Source organism: Gadus macrocephalus, chromosome 15 (assembly GCF_031168955.1).
Source record: "Gadus macrocephalus chromosome 15, ASM3116895v1".
In the NCBI taxonomy this organism is placed as follows: domain Eukaryota; kingdom Metazoa; phylum Chordata; class Actinopteri; order Gadiformes; family Gadidae; genus Gadus; species Gadus macrocephalus.
In genome coordinates, this window is record NC_082396.1 from 6,114,624 (window position 1) to 6,127,077 (window position 12,454).

Here is a 12,454-nt window from a genome sequence, read left to right on the forward strand (position 1 = left end):
ATGATTCATAATTTCTAATCTGTTTGCTGAAGTCTACTCCACGCCTCACCAAACACACGCTCGAAGCATTCTGTGGATAGCGCTCCAGAGTCCTTACGTTACGTCTGCGCCTCTGCGTAAACCCCGTTGGTGAATGGCTCGTACTTAAAGGCAACACGTTGTCTCTTGTGTATGTGGCAGAGCGGTCCGACAACAACGTGTCCGCTATCTCAAAGGTCCGGTCTGTCAACGTCGAGAAGAGAGGCTTTCATCTCATATCGCCAGGTGGGAGATGCTATTTATATTTATATTTCAAATGCATTCGTGGCTAGACACAGGGAATCGCTTAGAAAGTATGTTTGTGTATTCAAGCTAACCGACTAGCCTGCCGGTTTAGCTTGGATGTCTGACAGCTTGTGAAACGTCAGTTTTTGGGGCCATCATTTTCCTAGAAGAATGAGATAATAACATGCGCAAAAAGTGCGTGTGTGTGTGTGTGTGTGTGTGTGTGTGTGTGTGTGTGTGTGTGTGTGTGTGTGTGTGTGTGTGTGTGTGTGTGTGTGTGTGTGTGTGTGTGTGTGTGTGTGTGTGTGTGTGTGTGTGTGTGTGTGTGTGTGTGTGTGTGTGTGTTCATTAATGTCTGGCCATATTCTAGACAGGTCCGCCCTGTGTGCTCCGTGGTCATTCATTGTGGAGAGAACATGTGTCCCTCACTTGGTGATGAACTTGATGATTGTTGATGACTTGATGACTTCCAAAGCGCTTTGTTTATGGTTCCTCAATGCAAAATCTCATCGTTTTTGCTCTGTATAATACGTGTATGATATGTCTGTGTTGTCTGCCTGACGTCAAACTCATGGGTGACGTGATGTATTTCTAACGTCTGGAGTAACTTTGTTTGTTTTTAGTTTGAAGGTCCCCATGTTTCCAAGGCTCGCCTTGTGCTCCCGGCTGCCATCCAGGAGCTGGCAGTCCACTGTCAGAGGATACTCTCAAACCAAGTGTAAGCATGAAGGCAAAACTTCAATCCAGACACAAGAACCCAGATCCTCTTAATTATTTATCTATCGTCGCTTATTCTGAACGAGGGTCTCACTTGTTTAGAGTTCCCCCCCCCGGAACTTACAATTGTTTGTGCAAGGCACTTCTTTCTATGAACATCCTTACTGTACTGACAGTATATCGGTATATGTTTTTGTCATTTCATGTGCATAACTTTATGTTTTCACTGTTTACTCCAGTCCCTCACAGCCATGGAAGGGCCCTGGTCCACAGGAGTGAGTTCAGGCAGGCCAGGCGCATCGTGGTGAAGCTGGGCAGCGCTGTGGTGACGCGTGGCGATGAGGGAGGACTGGCCCTGGGAAGACTGGCGTCTATCGTGGAACAGGTGATGAGGACATGGCCGACATTAACGCAGATACTGAAAGAGATTTCTATTCAGAAATGAGGACGATATTATTTTAAGGAACACCTAAAAGATGGAGTGGATCTCTGAACCACCAACGCCAGATAAAGGGAAGAATTGGATCTGTGACCACCATAATAATAATTATACATCCGATTTGTATAGCGCTTTTCTAAATACTCAAAGACGCTTTACAGAGTGAACACAAAATAAAATAATTTAATAAAACGTATATTAGTAAAAGTAAAAAAAATGAGGAGAAAGGGGAGAGAAGGGAAGGAGGTTGTGTGATGAAAGCAATCGTAAAAAGGTGGGATATGAGAAAATGACCAATGAGATGGAGGCTTGGTTTCTGAAGGAGTGTGTCACTGCTGCGTCCCCATCAGGTCGCCGTGCTGCAGAACCAGGGGAGGGAGATGATGATCGTCACCAGCGGAGCCGTGGCGTTCGGCAAGCAGCGTCTGCGTCACGAGATCCTGCTGTCCCAGAGCGTCAGACAGGCCCTGCACACCGGACACAATCAGCTGAAGGAAATGGTGAAGGTCTGCACCACACTGACACCAAGGGTCGGCTTCGGAACGCCCCCGGTCGCCTGCTGTTTGACCTCGTTCTAACACGTGTCATGGTTCACTCTAAATGTACGACACTTAACCGAGTCCCAGCATTGGTATCGTTCTTGTCGGGTCTTTACTTTCTTTTTTTTGTGCGTGTATGAACAAGTCTTGTGAATAATGGATAATTCATCCCTGAATGTTTTGTGTTCCAGGCCATCCCGGTCTTGGAGGCGCGTGCCTGTGCTGCTGCTGGACAGAGCGGCCTGATGGCTCTGTATGAGGCCATGTTCACCCAGTACAGTACCTGCACTGCACAGGTACCACCCTAAACCAGTGGAAAATATCTATATATATATATCCTTTCCTTCCTTCCTTCGTTCAATAGAAAAAATAAATTGTTTGTTTCGTTTGTTCATTTATTAGTTTCTTCATTCATTCATATTCAAAACTGCCAGCCTACACTACGAGGCTTCAGTCCCACACGTCCTCTTCTGGTAGATCCTGGTGACCAACCTGGACTTCCATGATGAGCAGAAGCGGCGTAACCTCAGCAGCACGCTGCACGAGCTGCTGCGGATGAACATCGTCCCCATCATCAACACCAACGACGCCGTGATCCCGCCCCCGGTGCCCAACAGTGACCTGCAGGGGGTAAATGTGGGTACTGCATGCTGGGAATGAAAGGCGTGGCATAATCCGCTTTCTTACTGACGTTTGTTTAAACTTTTAAGGGCTTGGTGACTGCAGTCAATTGTGTCCGTGGTTCCCTAACCGTTTTGGACTTTGATGCACCCTTTGCTGTCATATTTTATAGGTTGTATGGCTGAGATGCATGACTTGGATGTGTCAAGTTTAAGTGATGATTCTGTCTAAACCGATCTTTGGGTTTACGTCAGGTCATAAGCATCAAGGACAACGACAGCCTGGCTGCCCGGCTTGCTGTGGAGATGAAAGCCGACCTCCTGATCGCTCTGTCTGACGTTGAAGGTACACGCATTCTGATCTCACTTGACAAGCGTTGGGCCAAGACTTTAGGTCGGGTTCAGCATCGCAACAAGTGTACGAACTGATGTGACCCCATACTGAATGGATGTCAAAATAAATCAATATAATGTATTGTATACAGGAAATGGGTTAACCATTAGCAATTGTTAGTGTTTGGCACTAACAATTGCTTGGCACTAACAAACACATCCTTACTGTACCGTAAGCGATATATTGTTGTTTCTATTTCTACTGACAAATGAACTTTGTAAGTCGCTTTGGATAAAATTGTCTGCTAAATGCCCTAAATGTAAAACATAAATGAAACTCCCCTCTCACTCTCCTTTCCATAGGGTTGTACGATAGCCCCCCGGGAACGGATAACGCAAAGCTCATTGACATCTTCTACCCTGGAGACCAGCAGTCCATCACATACGGCTCCAAGTCCAGGGTCGGCATGGGCGGAATGGAGGCAAAGGTTGGTAGTGGAGACTCACATGGAACCTGTGATCCAGCGTGCTTGATGCATGTGATCGCAGTGGATACTATTCCATTACATTCAGCATACGCTTTTTATCAAAAGTTACATATACAATAAGTTAACATTGTAAATATCCTTCTATGTTCATAGAACCAAAATCCAAGCACTAACAATCACTAGGTTAACCCATTCCCCGTACACAACAAAGATAGCTAGGATAAGATGTTACACAATGCTAAGTACTATTTTTGAGTGCCAGGATGTACAACATACAATAAGTGCGTAAGAGAGGTGGAGGGTCTGTGCAGAGTCTAGTTGAACTCTAGGATACAGTGTTAACCCTATTGTCCCGCCAGGTGAAAGCTGCCCTGTGGGCCCTGCAAGGCGGCACGTCGGTGGTCATCGCCAACGGCACTCACCCCAAAGTGACGGGCCACGTCATCACGGACATCGTGGACGGGAAGAAAGTGGGCACCTTCTTCTCCGAGGTGAAACCCGCAGGTGAGTGACTGACCCGTCCCGGGGCGATCGAGGGGCTGGCCGTTGGGTTTGGCACCCAGGTCTTCAGGGTTCAAACGCAGCTTGTAGTACGTATTTCCTTTGGGTGGCCTGCAGCTCAGGAGGTAGAGCAGGTTGACTGATAACCGTAAGGTTGCAAGTTCGATCCCCGGCTCCTCCTAGCTAAGTGTCGAGATGTCCCTGAGCGAGACGCCTCATCCTGACTGCTGCTCGAGCTGGCTGTCACCTTGCGTGGCTGACTTCGCCGTCGTGTGAATGTTTGTATGAATGGGTGAATCTTAGGCAATATTGTAAAGTGCTTGGAGTGGCCACTGGTTAGAAAAGCACTATATATATGCAGTCCATTTACCATTTACTTTATTTAATATTGGGAAAAAATATTTTGATCGGTACATTGACTTTACGACGATCATTTCACGGGAGACGTGTTTGCACTATCAAACGTAAAATGCACCATATTATGGGAAACGGGATGTCTGCGAAAGTTCACAAATGTTCACGTGTTGACTTATGTTCTTCAAGCATCCTTGAGATGGACGTGTTGGTCATGTGTTTTTTGTTCCCTGTGTCTCTTCTGACGGCTCTAGGCCCCACCGTGGAGCAGCAGGCGGAGATGGCCCGGAGCGGAGGCAGGGTCCTGGCCTCTCTGCTGCCCGAGGAGGTGAGCTTGCTAGGCTAAAGCTAAAGCTAGGCTAAAGGATGTGTGAGTTCAGTAGTGTTGATGTTCTTAACGCCATGTATCAGTCTAGCGTCCTGACCGTCAAATCGTGTAACCGCAATCTAAATGCTTTTGTAAAAGGAGCTTCCCTTTAACTTTAGAATTGTCTTTGACCCTGTGATCGACCCTGCTTGATTTGGTGGTTATTCGTTCACTTCCAGAGGGGAGAAATCATCTTTCGTCTGGCTGAGCTGCTCACAGAGAAGAAGGAGGACATTCTCAGCGCCAACAAGAGAGATATGGACTTGGCCCGGGCCTCAGGTACTGCTGCCGAGGAGAAATAACACTGACTTTATGGAGATCTACATGAAGTCATTGAGCTTGTCTGTGTCTGTGCCAGTCAGCTTCAGGTGAGGCTGAGGACAATCAGCTAACAACAGTGGAGCAAGTCTTCATAGTTGCAATAGTTAAAAAACAAAGTACAGTGCAGAGTAGCTATATAAATAAAAAACTAGTTATGTTTAATTATATGATCTGAAATTACTGCATAATATTTTTAAAAATCCAAGAACTGCCTGAATCTGATCTTGGCTGCTCTACGTAAAAATAAAGCATAGTTATTTATTCAGGATTCTAAACGATGGGAAGTCGTTAGCTAGCTTGTTACTTACAACCTGATGGACCAGCCCATGATATTTATATTTTGCAATTTTTATGGGAGATAGAGGGCATGCAGCAAAGGTCCACGGGCAGGAATCGAACCCGGGTCGCTGCGATCGGGACTGAGCCTTAATGGTGCGCTCTACCCGGGGGAGCCACCGGGGAGCCATGAGCTGCACATGATTGAGCCGTTCTCTCCCCCCCCCCCCCCCCCCCCCCCTCCCCCCCTCCCGCAGGCAGCCTCTCTCTGCAGCTGCTGAACCGCCTGAGCCTGTCCACCTCCAAGCTCAACAGCCTGGCCATCGGGCTGCGGCAGATCGCGGTATCGTCGCGGGACAGCGTGGGCCGGGTGCTGCGGCGGACGCGCGTGGCCAACAACCTGGAGCTGGAGCAGGTCACCGTCCCCATCGGGGTGCTGCTGGTCATCTTCGAGTCCCGTCCCGACTGTCTCCCCCAGGTCCGTTTAACCCCGCGGCTCTGCCTCCAGTGGAGTGATGGATGGGAGTGACCCTGAGAGACACTGATAAATGGTCAAATAAACTGGATTTATTTGAGGCGCTTTTCTAACCAGTGACTGCTCAAAGAGCTTTACAATATTGCATTCACCCCACCACTCATGCACGCATTCACACATTCACACACAGAATGCGGTGTTAGCCATGCAAGGCGGCAGACGTTCGTCAGGAGCAGTCAGGGTCTGGTGTCTCGCTCAGGGACACCTCGACACGGAGGAGGAGCCAGGGATCAGACCAGCAACCTTCCGGTGACCAGCCAACCCGCTCTACCTCCTGAGCCACATGCCGCCCCTGATATTTGGTTTTGGACCACAGGTGTCCGCCCTTGCGATCGCCAGTGGGAATGCCTTGCTGCTGAAGGGAGGGAAAGAGGCGGCCCACACCAATAAGATCCTCCACCAGCTCACCCAGGAAGCTCTGTCCATTCACGGCATCCAGGACGCCATTCAACTGGTAAGACTCGGAGAGCAAGGAACTCCATAGTGGACATGTGCACAGCTCTGAGATCAAACACCACTGTACTTATCACTGCATCGTCGCCCATGTGTCTTCGTCTCTAAATTCTCAAACTACTCAATGTTGATGATACAAATGTCAAAGTCTGTCTATTGTTTCTCCAGTACAGTTTACGGGGCTGTCTTTATGTCTGTGATGCCTTGCAGGTGAGCACGCGTGAGGATGTGGAGGACCTCTGCCGGCTGAACAAGCTGATCGACCTGATCATCCCCCGCGGCTCGTCGGAGCTGGTCAGGAATATCCAGCACGCCGCCAAGGGCATCCCAGTGCTGGGCCACAGCGAGGGCATCTGCCACGTCTACATCGACTCTGAGGCCAGCATCGACAAGGCCATCGACATCAGTGAGTGACTCTGTATTGATGCAGGACTTGGTGGACGTAGCGGTCAGCTTAGCTCAGGAGGTCCAGTGGGTTGACTTGTAAGTTGAGCAGGGGTTGGCTGTGGAAAAACGTTGGTGTGACCGCTGAATTGTAACGTCATCATTCAAACATTAAGCTTTGGAACAAGATAACGAGTGTTCCAACCTCTAAACACGAGTTTAGAGGTTGTGTAACATGTTATTTGTAATGTTAACTTATTTGAATGTTTCTGTGTAATGACAGTTAAAGATTCCAAATGCGACTACCCGTCTGCCTGCAACGCCATGGAGACTCTCCTGATCCACCGAGATCTGTTGAGGACCCCGACGTTTGACCAGATCATTGACATGTTGAGAGCTGAAGAGGTGAGATTGAACCTGCACCTAGCGACAATGATGAAGGTTTACTGTAAAGTGATACATTACGTGTTGTGGGGTGGTGTTTTCTAGTAGGATGTGGTGTACTTAGTTGATCATAATTGAGGTCTTCATGGGTCCTGAAAGGAAGTATATGATTATAGATCGTAATGGGTTGTAAAGGTCCTAGTATCAGCCCACGTGTCCCCTGCGTTCCTACAGGTGAAGATTCACGCAGGACCCAAGTTCGCGTCCTACCTGACCTTCAGCCCGTCGGAGGTGAAGTCCCTGCGCACCGAGTACGGAGATCTGGAGTGCTGCATCGAGGTGGTGGACAGCATGCAGGACGCCCTGGACCACATCCACAAGTACGGCAGCTCTCACACGGACGTCATCGTCACCGAGAACGGTACGCAGCCTGCATCGTTGTCCGTGCAAAGCCTTTCTTTCTCTGCCGTTTGAAGCCTTGTTGTCGGTATGACGGTTTCTGGCTGTTTCTGAACAGAGGAGACCGCTGAGCAGTTCCTCCAGCAGCTGGACAGCGCCTGCGTCTTCTGGAACGCCAGCACGCGCTTTGCTGACGGATACCGCTTTGGCCTAGGTAGGTACCCCATGTTACCTCCAATGTCTCCACTACCATTGAATGGACTGCATCTATATAGCGCTTTCCTAATCAGTGGCCACTTAAAACGCTTTTACAATACTGCCTTACATTCACCCATTCATGCACACATTCACACACCGCCGGAGACGTCATCCATGTAAGACGATAGCCAGCTCGTCAGGAGCAGTCAGGGTGAGGCGTCTCGCTCAGGGACACCTCGACACTAGGAGGAGTCGGGGCAACCCGCCCCATCTCCTGAGCTACTGCCGCCGATTCCATTCTATGGTGTTTAAATCGCCTGCTTCTTCAGAGATCCCGGCCTGTCGGACCAAGGTGTCCCAGGTTGGTTTGTATTTCATTAATGTAAGCATCTGACCGGGATGTGATGTGTGGACGTTGCAGGAGCCGAGGTGGGCATCAGCACGGCACGGATCCACGCCAGGGGCCCCGTGGGGCTGGAGGGGCTCCTGACCACCAAGTGGGTGCTACGAGGCGAGGGCCACACGGTGGCGGACTTCTCGGAGCAAGGCAGCATGAAGTACCTCCACGAGAACATCCCCGTTTCCCAAAGGATCCTGAGCTAAGCCCCCCGATATCCAAAGCCACTTGCTTTAATCACACGTGCCGTGAGAAATACGTGAAGATGTTGGTTTGGGTGAGCCATCATGAGTGTTATTATGCCCCAGCTGTTCCCATGAGTTGTTACTGTTCAATTTCCAAACTGGTAAATGCCGGTTTTACAAAAACACTTTTTAGGTATCTTCAACTAAATTTTGTACGATTGCTTTTTATAGGTATGATATAACTTGAACAAATCACGGGAAACAGCAAGAAGCTGATAAAAGAAAATATCTTCAATAAATGGACAATATCTTTTGGGTGACAATCACCTACTTAGGATGCAACGATACCAACTCAGTAGTTATCGCTCGGTCATGCGAGCGACATGAGGTGTCGTGAGGATTTCTGGTGCAAGTTTAATTTCTATTGATGGTAGAAACCAGTCGTTTTGATTCTATAAATTATTTTCTATTTGCTGAGCCATTTTTGTATGTCTTCCTCCTGGCTTCTGTTACCCTCTGTGTGCGTTTTGTTTTGAATAAATACTGTACAGTTGGTTAGTTCACTTTGTCTGTTTATTGATCAGAATCATGAATAATGCTGCTTATAGCCCTAGTTTTCAAAGGAAGTAATCTAGGTTATAATACACTTAATTTAAGATAACTGAGTTTTTGCATTTTAACAAACTTGTACAGGTTTCATAGTTTTCACTTAAGATTGCTACATTTACAGGAACACAAAGGTACTTTCTTGATGTTCATAGTCATGCCTTGAAAAGAAAGTAAAAAACATTTAAGCAGATTATTTAGCTTATTTAGATACTTCACAAGTAATTTCTTGAGATAAAACTACCAATTGTGTTAATTTACTTGGAATCTGCGTATTCATTTGATTTTTTAAGTAATTGATGCACGTTTGCCAAATGTACTCCGTTCTTATTCTTCCACATAACTGCTGCCAGTGACAAAGAACACCTTTGCCTAGCCATTGTTTTTCCTTCTTTCTCCACAGGTCGAATGATTTATTCCCTGATACCGACTCTGTGGCGCGATGTAAATAATATAAATGTCCCACTGCATCCTCCTTCCAGTGTCACTGCTCTCCTCACTACCCCCCCGCCCATCGTCAGAGAGCATCCACTCCCTAGTAGGCCTGCTTCACCTCTGTGATGCGCCGCACTGAGCCGATGGTGGAGCTCATGCTGCCCCAGTCGCCGTGCTTGTTGTACTCCCCGGGTCGCAAGTAGTACTGGCGGCCCCTGTAGTTGGGATGCTCGTGGAGGATCCAGTAGCCCTCCACCACGTTGCAGGAGGACACGTCCCTCAGGTGGAAGCGGTCCTGCAGGTTCGGGCAGTCGTCGCTCAACTCTGTCATCTTGCCCCCGAAGTCAGTCCTCTCGAAGATCTTCAGCTTGTAGTTGCCGTTGTACTGTGCACGCACACACACACACACACACACGCACATAGATGCAACACACACACACACACACACACACACACACACACACACACACGCACGCACATAGATGCAACACACACACACACACACACACACACACACACACACACACACACACACACACACACACACACAAAATAATGGGTTAGCTTTAGAAACATCGGGAAGCCCTCATCAATATCTTTGTTTATCTACGCCTATCTCCCTAGGGAAGGCCAGGGGGTAGCTCTACTCACTGCAGGAATCATGCGACAGGAGCGGATCAGGTCGTTGAAGCCGGACCAGCGGTGGTGGTCGGTGTACTTGCCCTTGGTCAGAATGTACTGGTAGCCCGAGTAGTTGGGCTTCTCGTAGGCCATCCAGCAGCCCGTGTCGACGCGGATGGAGTTGCAATGGGAGATGTGCGAGTGCATGTCGGCACAGTCGACGTTGCACTCATAGTGACGGCCCTCGAAGTTCCTTCCCTCGTAGAAGATGACCTGAAGACGTGAGGGTGAGAAGCAGACCATTGTGTCACTGATCCTGCACTGGTAACCCCGCTGCTCCCCACACACATGCTACTGGTTGTGTACATTTAGGGGATTTTGCTGAAGCTTTTATCCAATGCGTTTTACAACTATTTATTCACGCATTTAGACACCCACGCAAAGCAACAGCCAGCTCATCAGGAGCGGTCTGGGTGAGGATTCCTGCTCAGGGACACCTCGACACTCAGCTAGGAGGAGCCGTGGATCGAACTAGCAACCTTCAGTCAGTGAGCAGTTAGGGTGAGGTGCCTTGCTCAGGGACACCTCGACACGGAGCTACTGCCTCCCCATGGTTCAGTGGCTCCGCTACAAGGAGAAAGGCGCTGCGATGAACCCCCGATCTGCACCTGCCCACCTGTAGTAATCCCTGAGCAAGGTGCCTGAACTCTTACCTGCTGTTTAAAGGCTTGCATGTTGTCACTTTGGATAAAAGCTTAGTAACTCCTACTTTTACATAGTAAAAGTAGTAGCCCTATAATGTTTACTGGGAGACAGGTTATTTTACAGGCTGCTGCAGGAATGCGGGTCGCCACAGGGCGTGCTTACCTTTCCCATCATGGCACCAGTGGTGGGTAGGACCGGCCTGAGCCTGCTCTCTACTGCCTTTTATGTGTTTGAATAAAAGGCACAGAGCTTTGTCATTGGAATAAAGCAAGCCATGGTGTCAGCACAAATCTGCCCCATGACTTTGAGCACACGTCGACCTCATACCTCCATATACTCCATTGTCATTCAAATTGAGACAGAACCACAACAAGCCAAGCCGCGACCCCTGTTTGTTCTTCTGAGGAGAACGAAAAGGGGCGAGGACAGGAGCACCTGGCTGAAGACGATGATGTGTGGACCCAAATGATGAGAGGATCGTCATTATGTTAGTTTTGTTGTTGAAAATGTTCAAGTATGGAGCATCACAGAGCCCAGCACGCTGATAAAGAGTTGGGTGATTCTGGACGGAATGATGCATGTGTTTGTTGGGTACACATGTGACTGGAATGCGGTTCAGTAATAGCTGACAGGACAATGCTACCCTTGTGCAACTAGTGTTGTTGACCTCTAAATCACACCTTGTTTTTTATTAGATACAATTGAATTGCATCCTGCAGTCAGTGGTTCATATGGTGAACTGACTCAAACAAATGGACACCTTGAGTAGTAGTCTACTGAAAACTGTAACGTAAAAGGTTGATATACAACAGAGCCTACATGTATATATTTTTTATCCGTGTTTAAGTATTTATATGATACGGATATATGAATAAACCACCATTATTAATGCAATGTTACTTCTACTAAATTGTCTTATAAATCGACACGTTTCTTTGTATATAAATAAATACAGATACACAACCGGAAGGCGCAAGATCAAGCCACGCCCATAAAGCAGTGCCCCCCCAACACACACACAAACTCCCAGAGCAGACACCGGCTAGCTACTAGCAGCAGCTGTCAAATCCTGAGCTGTCTAACAGGATGGCGGAGGGTCTTTCGTACACTATAGTGGAGTATTTCGGGGGGGACGATGGCTACCGCTGTGGCTATTGTAAAAACGAGAAGGGCAACTTCTCCCACGGTGAGTGACAATCTGAACAACGCGCGTTAGTTTCGGTTCTCACGGTATGCTAATGCTAATGCTACTAGCCACCGGAGCTAGGTTATTGAGCAGCAATGCTGCGGAAGCTGCAGAGCTGACTTGTTGTGCTGTACTGTATTTTAGTCAACCAATTGAATGTCGTAGCTGAATCGATTCAGCTGATCTTGCAATGGTTACACTTGTATTATTTAGGCATTTCATTAAAGCATAATGTAGGTATATAAGTAAATAACTAGTATTATTTAACTTGTAATGCTAGTATTTAGTATTATTTTAAGAGGCTGAAGTTGAAGTTAGGTCTAACATGGTGACATTGTTGTGAGTAAGGGCTGTATATATTGGTTATATCCTTGCACTTAGCCAAAGGAGTAGGATTTTATCGGTGACGTGTCGGTTTTTTGGAGTTTGTTAGGTCGGTGTATTGAAAGTCATTATTGTATGCACACATTCTAAGTTAAAGTGTAAACACCAAATCAAACTGTTCCCCTACTGCCTTGCTCACCGTATGGAAACTGTCCTGCAGTCAGGGTTTGGGGTGACTATGCTGCAGCTGACGCTCTGCATTGACCTGTAAGTGCTGTGCTGTCAGTGCAAGTCTTGGGTTACCTCTGAAGGTAGAATAGGGGAGCAGATTTTTTCCAGATAAATGTATCATTTTACTGCTGAGGCCTAAAAAAATAAAATGTTTGGTTCCTGTTGGTTGTCAGTTGAGGTCATGGGTAGGTA

At 47.8% G+C, this 12,454-nt stretch overlaps 3 protein-coding genes across 6 annotated transcripts in view; 2 read left to right on the forward strand and 1 right to left on the reverse strand.

The window, feature by feature from the left end:
- Window positions 1-83: 83 nt before the first annotated feature.
- Window positions 84-8,708, forward strand: LOC132473538 (delta-1-pyrroline-5-carboxylate synthase-like). 4 transcript variants are annotated; one of them, XM_060073715.1, is made up of 18 exons: window positions 84-264; window positions 888-982; window positions 1,221-1,366; window positions 1,771-1,920; window positions 2,151-2,255; window positions 2,437-2,595; window positions 2,835-2,925; window positions 3,276-3,400; window positions 3,760-3,904; window positions 4,510-4,583; window positions 4,802-4,901; window positions 5,477-5,697; window positions 6,071-6,208; window positions 6,418-6,613; window positions 6,875-6,996; window positions 7,210-7,396; window positions 7,493-7,588; window positions 7,994-8,708. In XM_060073715.1, the coding sequence occupies exons 2-18, from the start codon at window positions 901-903 to the stop codon at window positions 8,173-8,175; spliced, it is 2,319 nt and encodes a 772-aa protein (XP_059929698.1). In that variant the 5' UTR covers window positions 84-264; window positions 888-900; the 3' UTR covers window positions 8,176-8,708. The 4 variants fall into 4 exon arrangements, with proteins under 4 accessions (XP_059929698.1, XP_059929697.1, XP_059929699.1 ...); XM_060073714.1 differs by having other exon boundaries at window positions 114-264; window positions 1,771-1,926; XM_060073716.1 differs by having other exon boundaries at window positions 114-264; window positions 1,771-1,926; window positions 2,437-2,589.
- A 1-nt stretch (window position 8,709) lies between these two features.
- LOC132473540 (gamma-crystallin S-1-like) lies at window positions 8,710-10,838 on the reverse strand. The gene is made up of 3 exons (XM_060073719.1): window positions 10,684-10,838; window positions 9,847-10,089; window positions 8,710-9,580 (listed from the first exon to the last, which is right to left on the reverse strand). Exons 1-3 carry the CDS (start codon window positions 10,693-10,695, stop codon window positions 9,296-9,298), a joined length of 540 nt encoding a protein of 179 aa, XP_059929702.1. The 5' UTR covers window positions 10,696-10,838; the 3' UTR covers window positions 8,710-9,295.
- Window positions 10,839-11,515: 677 nt separating this feature from the next.
- LOC132473629 (arginyl-tRNA--protein transferase 1) overlaps window positions 11,516-12,454 on the forward strand; it is a 56,597-nt gene continuing 55,658 nt past the window's right edge. Inside the window, 1 exon segment of the mRNA XM_060073835.1 lies at window positions 11,516-11,707. Within this exon segment, the coding sequence (XP_059929818.1) occupies window positions 11,608-11,707 (100 nt within the window). The 5' untranslated portion in view covers window positions 11,516-11,607.

Bases quoted from the DNA above. Each gene is read 5' to 3' on its own strand.
- LOC132473538 (XM_060073714.1), top strand. From the start codon at position 901: ATGTTTCCAAGGCTCGCCTTGTGCTCCCGGCTGCCATCCAGGAGCTGG. The intron at 2,256-2,436 runs GTACCACCCTAA...CTCTTCTGGTAG, and splicing joins ACAGTACCTGCACTGCACAG to ATCCTGGTGACCAACCTGGA. The intron at 3,905-4,509 runs GTGAGTGACTGA...TGACGGCTCTAG, and splicing joins CTCCGAGGTGAAACCCGCAG to GCCCCACCGTGGAGCAGCAG.
- LOC132473540 (XM_060073719.1), bottom strand. The intron at 9,581-9,846 runs GTGAGTAGAGCT...GTGCGTGCACAG, and splicing joins CCTGTCGCATGATTCCTGCA to TACAACGGCAACTACAAGCT.